The following is a 24,326-nucleotide window of genomic DNA, read 5'->3' as shown; positions in this document are numbered from 1 at the left end:
AGTTTAGGTTGCTAATACGGAACTCATTTATTAGACAGTTAGTCCACCCAGTATGAAGAGAGGGTAGGGTAAAAGGTGTAGATGTTGGGGTATCTTTTTTTTGGTTAGCTGCAAGTTTCACTTTATTTGAGAACACGAGATGTATATAACATCAACATTATTATATATTCATTTTTTAGTGGTTGTGCATCTAGCCCCTTTGGGTTTTATTTAAATATTATTTTAAGAATAGATTAAAACGTGCCTGAAAACGTTTAAAGCTGTATGGACAAGCGATTTACAGGGCATAGATTCATTGTTTATAAATAATAAAAATACAGAAATTCACGAAAACTTTCGAAATATATATTTTGTGGCACGACTGACAGACCAACGGACCAAGTTAATTGTAGTTTCATTGTCTTATGAATATTTTCTCATTTATGGTATTCAGTAATCTTCTAAAAAATATAGCTGTGCATCTTGAATAGCAGCATAGATAATCTTATTCTCCCCTTAACGTAACTGACAGACGGACCCAAGGACATTAGTAATTATAGCGTAGCTTCGTTGCTAATTATAATTATAATTTGTTGACAACCCTGTCTAAAGAATAGGTTTTTTAAAAAAAAAAAGTTGTCAGCCCTTTTTCAGTTTGTCTGCTAAAAATGTAAACAAGACATGTTTTGGTTTTCAGCTCGGTAACAGGTTTAATTCGTAGTAAAATTAAAATGAAAGTTTAATGTTATTGTTGTTTTTTATGTTCAATTTAATTTCGCATGGAGATTCCTGTAATAATGAGGTATTATCTATGGAAATGTTATCAACGCTTAATTTTATCAGCGGGAAGGCAATGTAACGGTCGAAATTTTCTATAAAAGAAATAATTTTTTGACACTTAAAGCAGTACGTATATAACACATGAAGGACATGTACTTAAAATCTCCCCCTAGCCTATACGAGTTGATTGTAGAGAAGCTTCGGTACTAAACTTTCTATATATTCTTTTCAGATAATTGTAAGAGACCAATAATATTGAAATGAGATAAATTTGATAGAAAATGGATCCTTGGCACTGTCCAAACTGTCGATATTCTAATAACCCAGCTCACTACAGATATTGTAAAAATTGCAATTTTAACAGAGGTAAATCTTTCAATTTTTAGTGGTCTCCTCCCCCCCCCCCCCCCCCTCACTCATATGTTTTCATATTAATTCCCTTAGGTTAGGTAAGTAAAGTAGGCCGAAGAACCACTAACTTTTCCTAAATAGAATACTGAGGATGTTCTTTTCTAATGTAATGTCTAATGAACGGATCTTATAGATAAAAACAGCTGAATCAGCTATGTAATATATTGTATATTAAATATTTTCATCAATTTTTAATTTATCTACGAGGGAATTTCAATAACATTTAAAATTAAGTAGGTAGGTAAGTATTTTTTTAGGGATGGCAATCCGTCAAATTTTTGGACCGGATTCGGATTCTTACAAGAATCCGTCAAAAATAATTGCGGATTCCCTCGGATTCTTATTTTTGGCGGATTCCGTATCCGGATTCTAGAAATATTTTAAAAGGATTTTAAAGTTCTACATATGTTCTAAAAATAAATTTTCTTGGTGTTCTCTATAATTCACTTTCGAGAATCGAACCAGATTTTAAAAGATTTTATATGTAATGATGATAATCTTTGCCTTCAAAAAGCGGCAGTTGAAAGAAAAACTCAAGACGCCAATTTTAGCCTACCAATTAAGAATCTGAATCCGCTATTAAAAAACGGATCCCGGATTCGGATTCCAAAATTGACAAAAAATTGGGCGATTCAGGATCTCGGATACGGATTGCCAACCCTAATTTTTTTATAACTTCTTTTCTTATTTTTTGTGTATCAGGCCACTGGGAATGTCAAAATTGCCACTATCCGAAAAATTTCAATGAAAATCAAACCTGCTATAAATGTAGCGCACCAAGAATACATCACCATCAATATACTTTTTCAAGAGACTCCAAAAAAGGCTGGATATGCCCTTGTGGATTTCACAACTATAATGATCGTACAGAGTGTTTTAGATGCAATAAACGCTGGATATGCTCTGATAAACATTGTGGATCTGACAACTATGGTTACCGTACACATTGTTTTGTGTGCAGACGGCCAAAAAGTAATACATCTGCATATTCCAGAATATCTAATGAGGAGTCTTCTAGTTCTAGAAGACCCAATGATGAAGTTTCAAGTTCTAGAAGACCCAATGAGGAACATTCAAGTTCTAGAAACAAGTCTGAGAAATATGCACTCAAGGATAAAGAAGGAAATGCTACTACTGAAAGGTTGATAACTGGAGATGGGCAGAAGCTTCAAATTACGTTAACAAACACCACGCCATCTTCTAAATCTACAGGTAGTTTAAGTTTTACTAGCGGCTACGCCCCAAAAGGCCTCTAGAAGAACTATTAAATGTTTTCTATGTCAGTGAAGGCCTCTAGGTATAAAATGGTACCCTTGTACAAAAGAAAGCCTCTAAAGTCATACAGTGATGGTCTAGTGGCACTTAAAATATTTTTTTTTGTATTTCTTTTCTAGGGGTGATTTCTCTTTGGAGGCCCGGTGGTGGGTGATACTTCCCCAAAAATAGTTATAATATTTCCCAGGACCTAAGAGAAGCTACATTGTAAAGGAAAACCATATCAGTTGAGCGGTTAGATAGATCCTTTGGTAGAGACTGACACACATACACACACAGATCCTAATTATAAATTTTCTTTTTTAATTCATTAAAATGTTTTATATTTTAGATGGAAAAAGCTCAAGAAATTCATCCGATGAAAAAGGAACGAAAAGTCGTCGACATACACTAACCCAAGAGATAAAGAGACGTGTCAACTCTGGTGATAAAACAAATAGACGACGTCGTCTCTCTGCAGAAGACACAAAAAGGCGTCGAGATAAATCAGGAGTAGCGACCAGATCACATTCTCATGATTCCAAAAGACGAAGGCATAACAGTGACAACACAGATTTACGTGAAAAGATTGACAAAGCAAAATTGGAGGACCTAAAAAATCTGTCCAAGAAATTTGAATCTAATAAATCCGGGAAACGCCAAATGAAAAATTCTGAGGAAAGAGAAGGTAAAAGATCTAGAGAATGTACAAGGAGCCAAGAAAGAGCAACATCAAAGCGAGGTTTCCTCAAGGACGGAGACAAGGTGAATATTATATTTTTTAAGATTGCCATAAAAATAAGAGAATCACTTATTGAAAGAGGTCTTTTAGCAAAGTACTTACTTCAGTCCATTTTTAGCCCATAAATAAATTAGGTAAAATTTATTTTTCCATGCCAGTGAATTACGAATCATATACCTACCTGTTGTTGTTGTATTGGCTGCTCATAGTCCATTTTCGTGTCCAGGGTCGTCATCAGTAGGTGGGGGAGGGGAGGCTTATGGGGGGGGCTCTGGAGGGGGGCGTTGAAGAGGAGGGAGGCTGGTGAAACTTGGGTGTGATGATAGGAAGGCAGCTACAAGGGCGGGATTATGCCAGAGGTCAATGGGATTAAGGTTGGTGGGGTTATTAGGGCAGGAAAAGAGGTGTTGGACAGTTTCAGGGGTGGGATTGTTGGGGCAGGATGAGCAGTTGGGTGAAAGAGAAGCGTTGATGGAATGCAGGTAACTTTGGAGCTTAGGACAATAATTGGATCTCAATTGGGAGAGGATGGTTCTGTAGTGCCTAGGAAGTTGGATCTCAGAGGGGTTGATGTTGGGAGGGGCGTGGTTAAGGACAGGATTAGGGGGATAGGAATTGATTGCTTGGGTAACTGTAGAGGTGTGGAGTCGGGAGATGGTGGATTTGTAATTTGCAGGGAGGAGAGTGTTCTCAGGGGTGAGAAAAGGTTGGAGGGTCGGGAGGAACATGGATTGGAGGGTGGATTTCTTGGATCTAGGACCAGGAGGGGTTGTGACATTGGGGAAGGATGGGTGGGAAGGGCGGAGGGAGGAGGCCAGGTACTGGGAGCATAAAAGGGAAAGGTGGTTCCGTACTGGTAGGATTTTAGTTTCTTGGTGGAGGTGGCTAATGGGGGATTTTTTGGTGGAACCAGTACAGATGCGGAGGGCTTGGTTTTGGAGGACTTGGAGTTTATCAATGTTGTTTTTGGAGGTGTTGGGAAACCAGACAGGACAGGCATAGGTGGTGATGGGGCGGAGGAGGGTGTTGTAGGTGGTGAGGAGGGTCTCCTTCTGGTGGCCCCATTTGGTGCCAGCCAGACATTTAAGGATTCTGAGGCGGGAGGAAATTTTAGAGGAAATGGTGGAGACATGGGAACTGAAATTGAAAAAGGTGTCAAAGGTAACTCCAAGGATTTTAGGGGTTTTCTCAAGGGGGAATGTGGAGCCGTTAATTTGGACTTGAGGATGGAGGTTGGATTGGTGTTTGCGGTCAGGAGTGAAAAGGGTGACAGTGGATTTGTTGGGGGCGATAGAGAGGCCATTGGTGGAGGCCCAGTCAGCGATTAAGGAGAGGTGGGAGTTGATGGATTCAACTGACTGGGGGATGTCAGGAGATGAGTGGAAGGAGTTGAGGTCGTCGGCATAGGAGGAGGTGGTGGCGGGGGGGTTGTGGGGGGCATCTGCTATGTAAAAGTTGAAAAGGACGGGGGAAATAACAGAGCCTTGGGGGACACCAGTGTGGACAATTCTGGGGGAGGAGTTGGTGTTTTGGTAGGAGCAGAAGGCCATCCTGCCACGCAGGTAGCAGGATAGCCATCTGATGATGTTTGGATGGAGGTTTGAGGAGGAGATTTTTTGGAGAAGGAGGTGGATTGGGATGCAATCAAAGGCTTTGGAAAGGTCAATGGATGCTACGGTTGTGCGGCTGGGGGGGAGGTTTTGGTTGAAACCGTTAGCAATGGAGGTGGAAAGATTAAGGAGTGAGGATGTGGTAGAGTGGAGGGGTTTGAAGCCATGTTGAGAGGGGTGGGTGGAGAGGGATTGTTTAAGGTATGGGAGAAGGAGGCGTTCAAGGACTTTAGCTGCAGGACAGAGGAGGGAGATTGGGCGGTAGGAGGTGGAAAGGTCAGGGGGTTTACCAGGTTTGAGGAGGGCAATAATTTTGGAGAGCTTCCAAATGGCAGGGATATTAGCAGCGGAAATGGAGAGGTTGAAGAGTTTGGTAAGGTAGGAGATGCCATTTGGACCAAGGTGTTTGAGGTGGAGGATGTTGAGGTGATCAGGACCAAGTGCAGATGAGTTTGAGGAATTTTTAATGGCTTCGAGGACGAGGGCAGGGGTGAAAGGTTGGAAATCTCTGTTGAGGCGGTGGCGGTGTCTAATTTTGCGGATAATTTTTCTGGAGAAAGGGTTGGAGGTGTGGCGGGAGACAGAGGTGAATTGTTTGGTAAAGGATTCAGCAATGTGGGCATGGGAGGTGTGAACTTTGTTGTTGAAGGAAATGGGTTGGTTGGAGGGAGGGGAATTATTTTTGCCAGAAAGGGATTTGAGGAGGGACCAGAATTTGGAAGGGTTGGTTCTATGGTCGGATTTGGAAAGGGTTTCTTGCCATTTTTTGTTGGAGTGTTGGTTAACTATTGAGGAAATTTGTTCATTGAGGATTTGGATTTGAGGATCATGGGGGTTAATTTCTCTTAAGGAGTCTCTTTGCTGGATAAGGGGCTTAGCAGACTGGGGGAGGGAGGGATTGGAGTTTTTGATGAAGCCAGCGGGGACTGTGTGTTTGGAGGCAGTTTGGAGGATTTGGCGGAAAGTGGCTTCACCTTGGGAGCAGGAGGAAGGATCAGGAAGATCTTCAAAGAGGGTTTCAGTTTCAAGGGTGAAGGTGTCCCAGTCTGCTTTACGGAAGTTGTGGAAGGTTTTGACAGGGCGGGGGTTTCTGTTGATTTCAGGGAGGGAGAGGAGGATGGGGAGGTGGTCAGAACGGAGGGTGGTGAGGGTGTGCCAGGAGAAGTCAAGTGCAAGGTGGGCAGAGCATAGGGAAAGGTCGGGGGAGGTAGGTTGGCCGTTGGGGGGGAGACGGGTGGGGGAGTCCTCGTTGAGGAGGCAGAGGCTGCTCTCATTGAGAGCTTCCAGCAGAGCCTCCCCACGATTCATGGCAGATTGGTCAAGGGTTATGGAGTTCCAGGCAGGGTTGTGGGCATTGAAATCACCGACTAGGATAAGGTCATTTGGGTTGTCAAAGAGGAGGTTAAAGTCAGGGGTGTATTGGGGGGGACAGGAGGAATGTGGAGGAAGGTAAAGGTTGATGATTTGTGTAGGAGAGCCATTGCGGGAAATTTGGATACCATCAATCTCTAGGGGGCCATTGGAAAGGTGATTGAGGTCAAGGTGGGTGAAGGGGATGTCATCGGCAATGAGGAAGGCTATTCCTCCACCAGGTCGGTCTTGACGATCCTTCCTGAGAAAGTTATAGCCAGGGAGGGGTTTGGGATTGGATTTGCTGGAGAGTTTGGTTTCTTGGAGGCAGGTGATAGGGATGTTATGGGTAGAAATAAGGTTGTGGAGTTCATCTTGGGTGGTAAGGAGGCCATTACAATTGAATTGAAGGACAAAAGGTTTACCAGGAGGTTTTCGGGGGGCAGGGGTGTTTGGAGGAGGGGGCGGGGGTGAAGGAGGAGCTGAAGGGGAAGGTGGGGGAGACAGGGAGCTAGGTGATGGGAGGGGTGTAGGGGGTGGTAAATTAGGAGAGGGAGGGGGTGAGGTTGGGGGGGAACAGGAAGGGCAGAACCAGAAAGGAGAGTAGTGGGTGGCAGATGGGAGGAGGGAGCATTTGGGGTGGATCCATTGGAGGCAGGAGTTACATTGGAAGGAGCCAGTGGATTTTGTAACACCTAAGGAACAGACTGTACATGGGAATTTAGGACCGCGGGGTTTGGATGGTGGTGTTGGTGGTTGGGGGGAGATAGGTGAAAAGGGAGTTGTTGAGGCAGAAATGCAGGGTGGGCAGGACCAGTTGGAATTGTAATCGGATTTGGATGGAAGGAGGGAACATTTAGGATGAACCCAAAGTTGGCAGGAGTTGCAGAGGAAGGCACCAGTGGAGCGGGTAATATTGCGGGAGCAGGTAGAACAGGGGTATTTAGGGCCAGGATTTGGATGGATGTCGCCAGAGAGGATGAGGGGAGGAGGGGGAGGGATGTTGGAGGGTTGGAGTTGAAAGGCCTCCAAGGCCTCCAGAGCTGACAGGGGCTGACTTAAAAGCCTATTAGGCCGGCCCCTTGGTGGGAACCCGGACAGGGTGAATGGTCAAGCAGGTGTGTTTGATGCAGGTTTGCCCGGGGACTTCTTCTCCATCTCCCCGGATAGGACCACTCCGGAAAAGCTTGCATCCTCGGTCCTAATACCTAATACCTACCTACAAATATTAATTCCTACTAATCCTGGAATAATCAGGGATGCGAAACTGTTTGATTTGGTTGTTGCTCCAAAATTTTCAAGTCTATTTGTGACTTTCGAATGTTTTAAAAGTTTAAATTTTGAGAAAAATGGACTTAAAACACTTGAAGGGTTTCAAAATTATAAAATATAACCATAAAATCTAATCAAGTTATAAGAAATCTTGTAATTTCAAATTTTTTTAGCTACCCCCGGGGCCGAAGCCGCTCTAAAAAAAGGGTTCCGGCTCCGCATCCCTGCTGGAATTAATTTTGTATCTATTGATTATTATCCATTCAGTTTAGCTTTACCTAGATATAATAGGTATCGTAATCTATAAAGAAATGAGAATTTTTTGCCTTCAGCTTAAGATTTCAATAACAACTGAAATTATTGACCTATCCATTTAATGGAGGTTTCACTTAGGCCCCTGCATTGTTTTAGGCATGAGATGGTTTCATGCCATTTTTCTGCCATCTTCTTAACCCTATAAATACTAAATGTTAGGGGCGCATCTACTCGTGTAAAAATAAATAAATTTGCTCATTAAAATAAATATTAATACAATTATTTTTAAGGAATTCGGGTTCGACTCACTGTCAAGAAATGAATCACCCTGCAAAAGTAGTTTTCTGTATAATTTCAACCCCAACAAGTTACCACCAGGTCCCTGTGTTCTTCCTCCCCTTCCACCCCGACCCAAACCCATTCCACACAATAGAACTACCTCAGGTGTGATTATACATTTTTTAAAAAGGTTATTATTATATTACAAATTCAACACAAATCTCGTAATGTTAGAGTTTTTTTTTGGCTAATATTTCATTTCCTATTACTGCAATGGTTCATTCATTAAAATGGTTAAAAATTAAATACCTCAATGCCTTGATGCCTTGTGTAGTTATAAGTTCTATCATCTCCTAATACACTGATATCATTTAAGTTAAACACATTAAAGAACACTTAAGTGCAATACAATTCAGATGTTAAAGAACAATAAGAATTATTTTGAAGAAAGCAATATAAGTATTTACACTAATGACTCATTAAGTAAATATACTTATGTGTTATTAATCTAAGCCCAATTGTATATAAATTAGATGATAAAGAATCTGCCATATCCACTGCTGAAACAACCAGCCAGACAACCAGCTGCTACCAGGATACAATCAGTCACGATACAGATATAACTGATGTTACAACTAAATATCTATCTATTGCCAAGGAAATAAGCACTACTAATGCATTTGAAACTGAAGGTAATTTTGTTATTTATACAGTGGCTTCCACTCAAAATTTAGATATTACATTGTTGGCTTTGCACCTATACATTATGGTCTTCATTTTCATTATATCTCCATTCCATCCCCCTTTAAAATAATTCGGTAATATCCTCTTAGAAATTTTTTTTTCAATTTTGAAAATTTGAGCCCTCCCCCCTCCCCTCCGACAGAACTATGAACACTGGCCGCAGCGCTCGGCTCCCTAGCCTGCCTAGCCGCAGTGCTCGGCCCCCTTGCCTGCCTAGCCGCAGCGCTCGGCTCCCTAGCTTATAACCTAACCTAACCTAAAATAGTTGTTCTCTGTCGGGGGGGAAGGGGGGGGGGGGTGTACTAAAATTTTCAAAATTGAAAAAAAATTCTAAGAGGATAACGCCAATAGTTCATACTGCTTCATCAATTTAAATTTTAATTTTTAACTTGTTTTATTCTTTTAAGTACCTGAAGTAGTAAGGTTTTGTTTTGTTTGTCTCCTAAGATCTTGCTAACCACTGCACTGAACTGAATAACTTATCTATTTTAATCAAGCTCTTGATGGTGTGCAGGGATGTTTTATTCTCCATTTTAAATTAGGTTTTGTTTCAGATTATTTACTGCCCCCTCTATTGCCTTTCTATTGCCTAATAAAAAGCGCCTAGATGCAAGTTCTGCAGCACCCTTTTTTCCAAAAAGAACTAAAAACAAAGTAAAAACACCGTAGGTGAATTATTGAAAAAACTTTTGCCCCACTAAAATCAGTTTGTCTCACTAAAATTTTAGTGAGGCAAAATTATCCCCTCTAAATTTTTAGCGAGCCTCACTGATTTTAGTGAGGCAAATTATTTTAAAGAATTCACCTCTGTTTAAAAACTGATTAATAACCGCTGGATTGGAACCGGTTCTCAGCAATACTGAAAAATTATGTAAAGCATTGTATTATATCCAGATTTACAAAAATATACAATCAAAATATTTTATAATTGTACACTTTTATATCCGCAGAAAGCTGTTTATAATACGATGCTATATAAATACCTATCTTATTTAGAGGAAACCAAACAAGATGAGGCCTTTTCACAGGAGGAAATATATAAATCTGCGAACACAGGAATGATTATTTTATTTATTTTATTCTAGTTAAAACCTTTTCTTAACAAGGACTAATATGTTCATAGTAGAGTAGTAATTCAGTGATTTTAAACTCATTAGGTATGGTGCATTGTAAGACATTTCAAACGGCAGTGTCAATAAATTACTTTAGGTAAATGATATTTTGCTAAAAGATATCAGCAATTTATGTTTCAAAATAACACACTAATTACTTACTAATTAAGATGTTTAGGTACTATTATTTCTTAAATGCAACCATCTCGAAATCAATGTATAAATGGCACTTAGAATTCGAATTTCGATCTGAAATTTTGCATGATTAATCCTTGGTAGGTCTATTTTCCCTAAATCGAACAAAAAGTTGGAAAAATAACGGCTAACAGCTGGCGGCTCAGCAGTTTAGCCATTTTTTGGGCTATTTTCAATGCAAATCATCACGAAACCTATCTTTACATAAAACTATTTTCTGCTCCAAAATGTTTTCAAACGGTTCTAGCCGGTAGTTACTGGTACTAGAAATCTGAAAATGTTGTTTTTGTATCATTTCACATGATTTAAAGCAAAAATATGTTTCAAAAAGTTGATTCCTACGTAATTTATGACAGATATGCCCTAAAAATAGCCAAAAAACGGCTAAACGGCTGAGCCGTTAGCCGTTACTTTTTCAAGTTTTGTTCGATTTAGGGAAAATAGATCTACCAAGGATTACTCATGCAGAATTTTAGATCGAAATTCGAATTCTAAGTGCCATTTATACATTGATTACGAGATGGTTGCATTAAAAAAACCCCCTTACTCTTAAAGGACACTTTCGTTATTTCAACGTTACTCTACAAGCCGCATTTGTTGGTTGGTCAGTTGCTTAAAATGTGTAGGTATCATGTGCATCAAGACTGCTTTTAATGCTTGTGTAGTTTTATTAACATATTACTATGATTTTTCGTACTCTTGTTTGATAGAAATGTCATGCGTACTTGCAAATTGAGAAGACTTAATAAAGTTTATATTTGGATGCTAGAAAGGAATTAAAGTAAGGAAACGGGAAACGAAAAACAGGTATTATTGAACGCAATAGTCTGTAAATATTTGTTTTATTTTTTTGTTTTTGAACATAGTAATGAAATAATCCTTTAATAGAAGTCCATTCTGTATTCAAAGTATTGCAACAACTCCATGGTAAATCAAAATCTTATGACGAAAACAAAACCATTACAAAAGATGATATCTATGAGCCAGAAGAAATGGATGTTGATGAAAAGATGAGGAAGAGAAAAGATGGTGCCAAGGATATGGATAATGCTAAGAAAAGAAAACATGACTCTATAGAACCACTTGAAGAAGAAACTAAAACAGGAAATTAGATATATACATTGTAAACTAATAGAGATAGGTTTTTAAGATAAATATAAAAGTAGGTATAAGTTTATCACATATCTATAGGAAAAGGTTTTTGGATTTTACAATAAAATTACTTACATTGCATTGGTACTTTTAATTTAGTTTTGATTTTTCTTAAATCTAAGCGTATTTCTGTTATGTCTAGAGGTAAAAACTGCTAACTACATTTGTAAGTAAATGTTTATATCAAATAAATATTTAGATACTGATGATGGTACATCTAAAGTGTTGAACGTTGCTACTTTAGATAAAATGATTGAAGAACATGAAAAATTGCTGAGTCAAATCAAGGAAAAAATTTTGTTTGCTAAGTACATAATTTTTATTTTCTCTTTAATGTCTCCAAAATTTAAACTAAAACAACGATGAATGAACACATCCATAAAAGCGAATCTCTGAAGTTACATGTTAGAACAAACGAACATGAACACTCGAAGAGTTTCAAAACATAATAATCAGAATAACAATTTACTAGTATAAACAAAATGCCTAAGCCGTTACTTTTCCAATTTTTTGTTCGATTTTGGGAAAATAGACCTAACAAGGATTACTCATGCCAAGTTTCAAAATGAAATTCGGATTCTAAGTGCCATTTGCGCATTGATTACGAGATGGTTGCAATAACCTCCCTACCACCCTTTTTATGAGTTTAACAGACCGTAACAATATAATTTATAATGTAAGTTTGCTTTGGAAACCTTTGAAGTTGTAAAGCTTTTCTATTTTTTCTTGGCTTCTGTTTAAAAACTTTAACTTGCTCTTATCCTTACCTATAAATTCTAGTTACCACATGGGGACTTGCACTCTCACCACCGTAATTCATTGCGTTACCACTGAGCTACGAAACCCGTCAGAAGCCTTATACTAAAGTAACGGGATGTCTATATGTTTGTGTGTCTGTTTGTTTGTACCGAAGGATCTCGCTAACCGCTGAACCGATCGGGGTCTCCTTAACAGGGTAGCTTCTCATAGGTCCCGGGAAGGTTTATAACTATTTTTGGGGAGGGTACCACCACCCTCCTAAGAGAAATCACAATAAATCGAAATTTTTTTTCTCGAATAGAGACTCTTAGTAACATTGCAAAAAAAAATTTTAAGTGCCAGTAGAGGCCTCTAGGGGCGTAGCCGCTAGTGTATTATATAGGACAATAGGGATGTTCACCTGAAGTGTTAGCAACAAAATGATAACTGTACAGAATCACAAGGAAGATGTAACTAAAATAAAACAACTAAACCGTAAGAAAGACAAGATTAAAAAGTCAATTGCTGAATACCTCAAGAATCCAACCTATCCCAAAGACTGCAATATTCTTCATGCTGAAATTCTTCAAAAAGCATTTGAGAAAGAAGACTTGTTAGATACTTTTGGCAAGTATGGAACTCCTAAATTATTTGCATTGTTTGAGAGGGAGGCCGTTATTCAATATGTTGTTGTTTATAAAAATACACAGCTTCGTGACAATGTTGTATTCAAGATCAAATATTCAAACCTAAAAATTGATCCCATACAAGTCCAAGCTGACTATGAAAATCTTATGAGTAAGAAGAAAACAGCTGAAAATGTTAAAAAAGCTGAAGAAGCTATGAAGAATATTAGCACCATAACAGGACTTAATTTGCGAGGGATCTCACCTATGTCAAGTGATCAAAGTAGTGATTGCAATTTACTTAACCAATCATGGGAGAATACCCAATCTCCCAATGGAAGACCTATTCCAGTAACCGGCAAATCACAATCAGCTACATCTTCAATTGTACTTTCAGCTTCACACAGAATCATGACAGAATCCCAACCCTCAAGAATTTGGCCCATTCCTCATATTTCAAATGTTCAATCACCAATAACCAATTCTAGTCCCCGTGGAAATTTTCAAACTTACTCAAAACAGTCCAGTCTTTCAAGTCCATTCAGAGGTTACCAGTCAAATATTCCCTCTGCAAGCATTGATCATAATTCATTCAGTCAATCAACAAGTCATCAGTTTAAAAAGTCTGAAGCAAGTCAGGGAAAAGATTCTTTCATTAATAGTTCTGTTAGAGTGCCATTTTATACTCCTTCACCCGTATATGCCAATAACCAGGCTTGCAACAAGCCCAGTGGAGGATGGTTTGACAGCTCTTTTGATGTCAGAGATAGATCAACCAAAGATTATGTTCATCATCAAAAAGGAAGTTATTCTCATTATCCAAATAGTCATCAAAATCAACATCAAGGAAGTCCCTATCAATCTTTTCATAAGAATCATCAATCCCAGAGTCAAGAGGAATATGCTCTCCAAGATCAACAATCTAATTTACAGGAATTTCATGAAAATCCTCAATCCTTAGAGAGTGAAAATGTACAGCAATCATTTCAACAAGATGCTGATCAACTTCAATCTTATGCCTATCAAGAGGATACTGAGGAAACTCTTATAATAGACAACACTGAAAAATTTGATGATTCCACAGACAATTTAGAAGAAGATAGCTCGAAAGCATTGGAAGAAGAAGAATCAAGAAATAAAGAGAAATTTGCCAATAATTCGCCAGTCTTGATAAGAAACAAACTTCTTGAAAACAAAACAGTTGATCCTAAAATAGTAGTTGAAGCAACAAAGAAAGTTAGCGCAAGTGCATCCAATGAAGTGGAAAGAGAAAAAAATGCACCAATCAGATCTGGTTTTAGTGAAGAAAGGGATAGGGACACAAGAAATGTTGATGATGAAACTAACAAAAGATTGCATGGAGATATTGATGTCCGAATAGGGTCTGGTCTAAGTGAAAGAGGACAAAGAGATAGGGATATCCGAAGAAGACGGCAATGTTACTCTTGTGGGGCTGATAGCCACTTAAGTTTATGTACTAAATGTTCCTTTAGGTAAGAGTTTTAATTGACAAATTTTTATTGCGGTTGTGAACGGTGATTTTTTGCGGAAAAAATCGAAATTGCCGATACTTAATGTGTACACCCCCCCGCCCTCCCCCCCCCCCCCCCCCATCTGTTTACCTATTTGTTTTACAGATTCTAAAATTAACAATCATTTCTTTTTCTGTCGCAGCTACTCTAACTGTTTTTCTAGTATTCCTAAAGTTTGAATTTAATATTTAATAAGTGCCTATAACAAATACCAGCAAGTAGCACCAAGAATTAGGTGTGTGTGTGTAATGTGTATGTAGAAATATTTTCTTTACCTAAAAGGCTAAAAAAGGCAAAAACATGTATTTTTTAGACCCAATCGTCCACGTAAACAAGAATCTACTTGGAAAGAATTTAAGAAGGAGCAGCCAGTACCTAGTAGTAACCACCGGTTTGATCGGTCATATACTAGCCATGACCGGATGGAGCGGTCATACAATAGTCATTACCGGGTAGAGCGGTCAACTACGAACAGTGACCGAAGTTCAGGAGAGAAAGAAAATATGAGCTTTTACCGAAGGAGTCAAGGATATCTAGAAAGTAAAAAGGTAAACAACTAGATTTTTTATTTGATTCATATGATCAACAGGTAGTGTAAAGGATGTCCGTCTGTGTTTAGCCTCTCGGGGCGTAGCCAATTGTTAATGATAACTCTAATTTAAAGAATTTACCTATCCCACTTCCCTTGCATTTATTTAGCTTTATCATCCGTGTTAATTTTTCATCTCTCAGGAGAATCGATAATGATATATTACCTATTACTTGGATATTGCACCAGTTTCTTATGTACTCTGATAAAGTATTACTCGCAGCTGGCTAAAATAATGATGCCCCTTTTACCCCTCCCCTCCTTTAGGATGGAATACCTGACCAATAAATGAGGTCCATATTAGCAAACTAAAAATTACATATTTCCCTCTGTCAATATATCCACGTTTATCCTATATCCATACTCAGGAGCAGACGAGAGAAGTAAGTTTGAGTCTGTCTCCCTCCCCTGGACCTTCCCATAGAACATCTCCTCGGCCTCCACATAAAAGATCCCATTTCAACCAAGATAGAGGCGAATTAGAACCCACACCCCGGGAGAGAGCTGTATATAAGCAAGATAATGAGAGTGCAAGTCAGTCAACTTCAACATATGGAGTTGATTTACCCAAGACCCAGCCATTTGATAAAGAAGGAAACAAGATTATAAAGAAGGTTGGAATTTGTTTTCCAGTATGTCTTCGAAACCGATTGATATCTGCTGGATTAGAACCGGTTATCAGCCTAAAAAGCATGTATTGCATCGTATTACAGACAATTTTCTACTGTAAAAAAAACGACGAAACCCGCTACTTCGTATTCTTTCCATTACCTATCCGATATTTTGTATGTATGTCTTTTTCACTAAAAAGTAAAAAATGAAAATGAAACTTTTAAAAAATCTGATATTAAGGTGCAAAACAAGTTGATGTCCCTGGCAGGTTATGTATCAGATTCTAGCCATGGTACCAAGTCATTTTCCCATCAAGTTACTGCTTCAAAAAAATCTAGGAAAATTATTAATATAAATGATTTAGGTACTATAAACATTATCCCCAAATGTTTTCGCCATTAGAATAAATATTTCATTGAACTTTTTGGGTTAACTATTGATAACTATTACAGCAATTAAAGTATTCCATGAACACTAAACAGTATAAAATAAACAGAAAAAATTATAAAGATGTAGCTATTTGCACGTAAATGCATTTGAACTTAAATCAGAGAAACCTAGCTGATAATAAAAACATCCTGTGGCTGTATAATTATATAATCACTACGAATGTAAATAATAAATGTAGAAGATGTATAATTCTGATAACTTTATGCACTAAGTTGCAGAGACTTTTCGTCTGCTAGCAAATTGCTCTTGTTATGTTGTAGGGACTCAGCTGTGTTTATATATCTGACGTTATTAGCTAATTTCAAAGAACTAATACAAAAATGAAACAGGGTCCTTGCAATTAATGGAGAGTTACTAATACATATAGCTCATGCCCTCTCTATTCTTTTGCTTTAATATGTAAATAACGGTTGTAAACGTGACAACAATGTTTAACATTTAACATTAGAATACTTTTTTATTTCTTAAAACTGAATTTGATAATTCCTAATGCAACAGTGATGACATGACTGAGAAAGAGAATTGGGCCAAAGAGATAACTGATCATGGAGGACAGGGTAGTGAGGACCATGGAGGACAGGGTAGTGAGGACCATGGAGGGCAGGGTAGTGAGGACCATGGAGGACAGGGTAGTGAGGACCATGGTAAGAGTAGTGATGATGATATTGAGATAATCAGCTGTTCAACCACTTGCCACCTAAACAACAGGTAAACTTTTGGAAGATGCTATGTTTTCCAGGCTTCGAATCGATTAATATTATTATACGCTGGATTAGAACCGGTTCTCAGGCATGCTGAAAAATCGAATATAGCATCTTATTAATGACAAATATCCACAAATATGAAAATCATGAAATTAATACCTAGTCGTTTTGTTAGCCCGGCCCTCAGAACTTCGGATTGACAACACTGAGCTGGATCTTTAAATCACCATTAAAATGATTTAAAGATCCAGCTCTGGTTAAAAATTTTTAATTTTTCATTTCAAAATCCCCTGAAAGCTTTCTACAGTACGATGCAATAAATAACAATTAGGTATAATTGGTGGTAATTAAGATTTTAAGATAGATATTCCTACGGTTGTATCATAGATGATTTATTTAATACAATTCCGTTTACTTTTCACGTGATATTATTGTATGCTGGGAAGGAGGAACAGTGGGCTGTTTTTTTTACACTGCACTTGTACCAAAAGTTTTATAATAACGTTTTCTTATTCGTTGGCTTAACAACTTCGGGGACTTCTGTTCAATTTTGATTGACTGGTTCATTAAGTTGAGTGTCCAAACGTTTCAACCAATAATTGTAATCTACAGAAAGGGTAATTTTGTTTATCATCTTTGGTGATGTACATCAATTTATTGGCCATTGTCTTGTTCCTTTAGATCCCCGGATATAAGGGGGGGGGGGGGGTTAATGCAACCATCTCGTAATCAATGTGTAAATGGAATGGCACTTAAAATTCGAATTTCGATCTGAAATTTTGCATGAGTAATCCTTAGTAGGTCTATTATCCCTAATTGCCCTAAAAATAGCCAAAAAACGGCTAAACGGCTGAGCCGTTAGTTGTTAATTTTTCAACTTTTTGTTCGATTCAAGGATAATAGACCTACTAAGGATTACTCATGCAAAATTTCAGATCGAAATTCAAATTCTAAGAGCCATTCCATTTACACATTGATTACGAGATGGTTGCATTAAACCCCCCCCTCCCCCCTTGTATACAAAACTTTAAAATTCCTTTTATTTCAGTTTTAGACCTGGAAGGAGCAGAGATAGGGTAGATTATGATAGCGGCCTGTCTACCGGTCACGATTTTCCCACCGCTGGAGCAGAAACTGGCGATGAAATTGAAGATGGAGAAATATTTGATCCATTTGTACAGGATATTTCTAGTCTCTCAAATTCAGGTATATGGTTTTTTGCCAGGCTACTCTACAATGATAGGGAGGAATGGGGCTGTTTATTGCACCTGTCCCCAAAGTCTTATAATCATTTTTCTTATTCGTTGGCTACTCTACAATGCCAGGGAGGAAGAGGACATTGGGCTGCTTATTATACTAGTCCCCAAAGTCTTATAATAACGTTTTCTATTCGTTTAACAACTTTTGGAACATCTATTGAATTTTGATTGGCTGGTTCATTTAGTTGAGTGTCCAAAAGTTTCAACCACTAAATCATTGTAATCTACAGAAGATGTAATTTTATACCTTTGGAGATGTACATCAATTTATAGTCCATAATCTTATCACACTTTATATCCTTGCTACAATTTTGTTTACACTTAGGTATAAAATAATATTTTGCTTTTTTGTCACTTTTATAATATCAATAGTTAATAGGTAGGTACCTATATTTTTGATAATAAGTTTTGTTAATTTAGAATTGAGAAAAGAGTTGGCAACGTCCAGTGGGAAGAAAAAAGAAATGCTGCTCCGAACCCTGGGAATAGATTCCAATCATACAGATGAGGTTACTCCAACAAAATCAAAAGTGGTAAAACTTATTTGATACCTTAATTAAAAAATAGCGGCAATGGTCCAAGATGCCTATATGGATTTGGAGGGGGAATTAAGTCGACACCCTTAATCTTCCATTTTAGATTTTTGGGGTTAGGGGGGTTAGGGGATATCTTTTGCTTGACCTATCATAAGCTTCATTAATAAGGAAAACCATATCGGTCCAGCGAGATCTTAATCTACATACAGATAGACATTCTATTAATTAGACAGCACCCTGTTACTTTTTAAAAAGTATATTAAAAAATAACAGACTAGACTTATTTATAGATGTCACTATGATTAGATTAGTTATTTTAAAGGAGGAAGTATTAGACATGTGCTTGAAACTAACATCATTAAAAAAGTATAAAGAATGATAAATGTTGCAGGGAGCCAAACAGAGCAGCAGTGGACCAAAGGATGCTGTAAAAGAAAAACATCAGGAGGACTGTCCAGCACCCAGCTATGTAACTCTGGATTCTGATGATGATGAACTTGGCAAGTACAGTCCTTGTGGCTCTGACGATCTTCAATGGCTTGAAGGAGTGTATTTTTAAAAGAATTAAAAAAGACATAGGTACCTACTTAAATTAGGAAAAAATGTAAGTAGATAGGAACACTAGTTTTCATCACATTTATATATTTTTAACAAAAGAGTTCAAACTATTTTTTTTTTAGAAAAAACTAATAATGTAGATATTTAAGCACAACGAAATCTGTCATCAATAACAAGCTTATTTATTAGTAGCCATTTCAAATAAGCATAATTTTGTATATCTTGGTTTCCTTTTTAATATGTTTTAAAAATACGCTTTACTACAGAAGAAAATATACAATCACAAAGCCAAGACAAAGCCAATGAAACCTCACAAAATTCGCCACAAATGCCATCCAAAACCGTAACAGAGCTTAATGACAAGTCTAATGATTCTAACAGTAGAAAATCTTCCAACGATACTGCAGAAAATGTTCCAAATGCGAAGAAAGATGAAGCAAATGTAGAATCTTCTAGTCAGTGTGATAGCACTCTTGCCATTAATGAAAATATGACACTTAAAGGTCAGTTTAACATTTATTACCTGGAAAGCCCAACTTTTCTTTGAAATCATCGTTTGTACGGCAGTATTTATTGTCAAGTGAGCGCAGTAACGTCAATGGATGTGTGTGTGGAAGGGGGGGGGGGTTGTTGATGATTACCCTCACCATGTATCTTTAACACACGGAATAAATTTTTTTGAGAAATAAATCAATTTTCACCGAGATTCTTGTGCCATTTTTTACCCCAAAACCCCCCTCCCCCCAAAGAAAATTTGAAGTATATCAAAGTTTCATTAATTGATATATACTTACTTATTAACTTGATATTGCTTAAAGAATATTTTGTATTGGACTAAGCAAATCTATAAAAAAAAACCAATTAAAGCTTCCCCAAACTGGAGAACTCAATCGGTGCAGTAGTTGTGGAAATTTTAAGCTTGAGACAAAAAAGTACTTTGTATAATTGGATACGTATTTAGAATTAAATTCTTATTTTTTTAATGTTAGATCTGAAAGAGATGCTACTAAAACAGGGTAACAGTGGTATTCAAATGGAAGATCTTCTTGCCAATTTAGGTCTTCCTTCTACAGGTAAGATTCATAACATAGTCACTACGCAACTATTTTTTGTAGTAGGGATTCTTTGCGGTTTCTCCTCGTGTAATCTCTAGGCAGTTTATAACTTTATATTCTTGACAGTTTCTTTCATACAGTCTACAGATCAAAGTTTCTATGCAGCTGTATGCAGTGTACGATCTTTATTCAGTTTTCTTCCATCTATTCTACCTACAGTATCTCTTACTTTCGCTCTATGTATTCTACAGTTTTGATGCAGTTTTTCTTTGTTTAGTCTCTGTATAGTTTCTTTCTATGAAGTTTCCCTAAATATGTAATCGCCATTTTCCATCTTAGTAGTCTACAGTCTCTACGCAGTTTCTCTACAGTATCTTTTAGTTTTCCTCTAAACTACACAATTTACCACTTTCCACCAGTAAAGCGTAAAGTCTAAACAGTTTCTCTCGGTATTAAGATATTCTTTAATTTAAAATCTTCAAAAAGTTTTTGTTGTTCAGGACAACCAAAAAAATCCTCGAGATCTGAACCAACAGCTGGTGGTTCAACTGAAACTGATAACAGAAAGACATCAGAGGAAAAGGTTACCTTAGATTTAAGATTAAAATAAGAAAATAAAGGGGGTGGGGGCATAAGCTATATGTAACTCATCCCACAGGGCGGAGACCCTGCTTCGTTTTTGTATTAGTCTGTAAAATCCGATAATAGCGTCGGAGATATAAACACAGCCGAGTCCCTACAAAAAAAAAAACAGAATGAAATTTGCTAGCAGACGAAAAGGGTCTCCACCACTTGGGGCGGTAGTTGTCTTGATAATATATTTATTGATTCAAATTGAAGGCTATTTAATTATCTCTAAGGATCAGTTTTTTAAACTATTAGGTATTGTTCCTAATAATGTTGTAATAATGATAATAATGGATATAGAACATGTGGATATATTGACAGTGGAAAATTTGTCGTCAATTAAAGTTGCTACATACCCTCATTTATTAGTCATTTCGTTCATCCAATAGAGGGGAGGGGATGGAAGGTGATATCATTATTTTAGCCAGCTGCAAGTATCACTTTATTCGATTGCATGAAAATCTGGTGCAACACCCATATTGATGATAATATTTAAATATTTAAGGATAATGGTGCAAACAACAAGGACACCACTGCTAACAACAAGGACGCCACAGCTAACAACAAGGACACCACTGCTAACAACAAGAACACCACTGCAATCAACAAGGACAATAATGATGATGATGATGAGATTGTTGTTTGTCTCTCTGGAAATGAAAAAGGTGAGATATCAATAGATAATAATTTTTGGTGATTCCCCTCAATGTGCCTATCAATAAAAAGATTGCGTGAGTTTGTTCTCTAAGGCGTGTTTCTTATCATAGCAACTATGCATTTTTAGTTAACCTTTTAAAGCAAATTAAATAATTTTTTGCACTTATTTCTCACTCGATCGTAAGTTTATCAAATGTAGAACTTAGGTGAATAATTATTTATCTTTTTACTAATACTAGGTGGCGATGATTCTTCTGATGACGAGCTTGGACTCTACAGTCCCATTGATCCTGATGAAATTCAGTGTTTGGAGTAAATTTAATTATTCGGGTATAGTCTCTTTCGTGGTAACGCCTCTTAAGGGGCGGTTCGTCCTATTTTCACAGTAGCTTTTCCCCTATTTCAAGCCCCTGCGGGGGGCTTTAACCCTGCGGGGGAAATCACCTAAACCAACGTATACTAACCTTAAATAACCTATCAAAAGCTACTGGAAAAGTACAACGAAACGCCCCTTAAGAGGCGTTGCCACCAAAGATACTATACTTAATTATTCTATCATTTAAAAACAAACTATCAGCAGTAAAACATCATTAATTAAAATGTAAAAATGTAAGTTTTTACAATGATTTACAAAAGAGAGCTTTAAGGAATGTAATCCGCTAGTTTCATAGTAATTCGGCTGCAAATAGGACGTCAGAATCTGTTTCTATACTTTGACATTTTCGTGGTGAATCTTTTTACTAGAAAACATTTATAGATATTCTCTATACTAACGAGCATCCGGTATATAATTGATGTGGTCCGTCGGTCTTTCGATCGAACTTCAAAGACTTGAAAAGGTTTTTTAAAAGGATTTATCGCATAGGTACCTATATTTCTTTTTTGATGATAACGGGATTCTTCGCTTTTTATGGGTGTTGTCATCCTTATTTGCTTATTACTTTTCCAGCATGGATGAAAAACAGTAAAATCTTAATTATGAATAGATCTTGATTTTTCTCATCTGCAATCAAATTATTAGGAAACGAGCAGATATTTAGGTGGTTTCCCTCAAAGTGCCTAGTCGAGCACAGGTAACCCTATTCCCTTATTTTTAAATTAAAAAAATATCAAGGTGATGTATAGTTAAGTTTTTCGTGTTTTACTTTAGGTACCTAAGGTTATGTTAAATTGTATAAAGATCATCCCTACGGGTTTAGGGCAACATAGGTAAAGGCCCTACAGGAATTATGCGTAAAGAAAAACTACTTTACCCAAATATTTTCTTTTTTTTAATATGTTGGAGAGGGGGGTTTTTGTGCTCGCTCTCAGTGAAAACTCGTGTAAACTATATAGTATATATACTAAAAAAAGTTTATATTGCAAAGAAATGTTAATAATATTGTTCTAAATGTTATTTGTATCGTATTATAGACAGGTTTCCGCGAATATAAAAATGAAAAATTTCAAGAGAGGCCGAAGGCTAGGCCAACAAAACTCACTGATATTTTCTTATAATTATTATTGTAATATTCGTGGAAAACTTCTGTTACACGATGCTTTACATGATTGATTTTCCAGTACGGCTCAGAAATGGTTCTAATCCAACGGACATTAATCGGTTTTGAAGATTTACTGGAAATATATTTCTATGCCATTTGTATTCAGCAAAATGCTGAAAAGTTTATTTTAACATGTCAATATATATTTATATTTTGTGTGCAAAATTCAGTAATTAGTAATTATGCGAAATTTTTCTCATATATACCTAACCAATCCATTTATACACTAAATTAAAATATGTACTACATATTGTAGTTTTGATATTAAGTTTCTATATAAAATTACTAGAGGCTTCGCCCCTAGCTTCTAGGGGCTTTGTCCCAAGAGGTGATCAAAAAAATAATAAATTTGGCGAAATTCGTAAAAGGACCAAGGAACTCTTCAGCAAAAAAAAATGGGGGGGATTTCTTTTGTTTTTTAGGGGGTTGGGGGTGTTCCACCCCCCAAGAAAATAGCCTAAAACTACCACAGGACCAGTAGGTATATTCCCTGAAGAGTAGAATCTGATCGGTTCAGTGGTTACCGAGATCTTAAGGGATGGACTGACAGACGGACGGACAGACATCATTCTACTTTGTATTATAGATATTTCTATTCAATCTTGTAACAGCAAATTCTTGTTTAAAGTTTTAGTTACCGTATTTTTAATACTTGTGATTATTTGTGCCTTATCCGCTCAAAAGGTTACTGTAAAAAAAAGTTTGAATCTAACGCCATTGCATTTATAAGTGAAAATCTGTGTTTAAAAATTTATAAAAAATTTCACATATCGCAATTCTTTTATGCAAACCTATTATATGGAATATGTGCCTTTTATTAATGAAAATGGGTACGACTATGCACCAATGAAAGGGTATTCTAAGCAATATCTTGTAAGGTTTAATTATTTTTTTTGTGTTAATATACCAGAATTCTGTTCTAAGGGGGTGGTAATTTTTTAATTATATAAACAGTTTTAGTTCAAAGCATTTGATTAAATTAGCTTTTATTTAAACGTTGAACTCAACAAAACATTTAATGTTTTAACCAAAATTTTAGGAAAGTTTTTTTTCTTCATTTAAGCTCACATTTTTTCGTTTTTTTTTAATATATAGGTACATAGTTAAAAATTAATGTTTTTAAATCCCTACTAGAAGGTGTTAAGAAATACTTGCTCTCGTTTATGCTTAATCCCCAATTAAAGTTAAATTTGTGATCATAATGTTTATTTTTTTTACTTTTATATGTATGTAGAGTCAGAAAGTTCTATTGAAATATATTTTTCATACGTTTCATATAAGAATCTTTGAGGCAATTATTCTCTTAAATTCACTTTGTGTGTTGCTACCAAGGATTATAAGGCAAAAGACAACTGATGATTAATGGAAGTACTGTAAAGTGTAAATCCCATTACGTTAAACTAAATTACTCCCTGTGTAAATATTATAATAATTTTGGACAGTGCTTGTTTATACATCCCAATCAAGATAAAAAGAACCAAATATTAAATCGTGTTATTAAATACCATGGGAACAGCTTAATTCACAGTCTAATGTCCTCTCCCTCATATTGATATTTCTGCCAAAAATCTGCTGAAATAATATCGCCCTTTTTCAGCAACATTGATATACCTATCTAAGTTATTTATCGCAGTCTAGATTTGATTACGTGGCATACAAATAACTAAGAGTTACACATAATTGTTTGCCAAGGCATTCCCTATAGTT

At 36.8% G+C, this 24,326-nt stretch overlaps 4 protein-coding genes across 37 annotated transcripts in view; 3 read left to right on the top strand and 1 right to left on the bottom strand.

The window, feature by feature from the left end:
• LOC145313990 (ubiquitin-conjugating enzyme E2 N) overlaps positions 1 to 24,326 on the bottom strand; it is a 257,338-nt gene that overhangs the window by 19,224 nt on the left and 213,788 nt on the right. The window lies entirely within an intron of this gene.
• On the top strand, positions 661 to 11,110 carry LOC145313977 (uncharacterized). Of its 2 annotated transcripts, XM_080153645.1 has the most exons (8): positions 661 to 680; positions 992 to 1,125; positions 1,873 to 2,382; positions 2,777 to 3,189; positions 7,944 to 8,097; positions 8,475 to 8,624; positions 9,673 to 9,732; positions 10,872 to 11,110. In XM_080153645.1, exons 2-8 carry the CDS (start codon positions 1,041 to 1,043, stop codon positions 11,093 to 11,095), a joined length of 1,596 nt encoding a protein of 531 aa, XP_080009771.1. In that variant the 5' UTR covers positions 661 to 680; positions 992 to 1,040; the 3' UTR covers positions 11,096 to 11,110. The 2 variants fall into 2 exon arrangements, with proteins under 2 accessions (XP_080009771.1, XP_080009770.1); XM_080153644.1 differs by lacking the exon at positions 661 to 680 and having other exon boundaries at positions 8,466 to 8,624.
• LOC145314854 (uncharacterized) lies at positions 12,299 to 15,710 on the top strand. The gene is made up of 5 exons (XM_080154935.1): positions 12,299 to 13,992; positions 14,345 to 14,579; positions 14,989 to 15,234; positions 15,473 to 15,596; positions 15,685 to 15,710. The coding sequence occupies exons 1-5, from the start codon at positions 12,314 to 12,316 to the stop codon at positions 15,708 to 15,710; spliced, it is 2,310 nt and encodes a 769-aa protein (XP_080011061.1). The 5' UTR covers positions 12,299 to 12,313.
• Positions 16,185 to 23,890, top strand: LOC145313978 (uncharacterized). Its single transcript, XM_080153647.1, has 10 exons — positions 16,185 to 16,390; positions 17,435 to 17,592; positions 18,066 to 18,178; positions 18,573 to 18,726; positions 19,006 to 19,242; positions 19,729 to 19,812; positions 20,295 to 20,377; positions 20,927 to 21,086; positions 21,318 to 21,390; positions 22,639 to 23,890. Exons 1-10 carry the CDS (start codon positions 16,188 to 16,190, stop codon positions 22,658 to 22,660), a joined length of 1,287 nt encoding a protein of 428 aa, XP_080009773.1. The 5' UTR covers positions 16,185 to 16,187; the 3' UTR covers positions 22,661 to 23,890.

Source organism: Acartia tonsa, chromosome 3 (assembly GCF_053477335.1).
Source record: "Acartia tonsa isolate MP-2025a chromosome 3, ASM5347733v1, whole genome shotgun sequence".
Lineage (NCBI taxonomy): Eukaryota > Metazoa > Arthropoda > Copepoda > Calanoida > Acartiidae > Acartia > Acartia tonsa.
The sequence above is the reverse complement of the archived record's forward strand: the minus strand, read 5'-3'. Positions and strand labels throughout refer to the sequence as shown.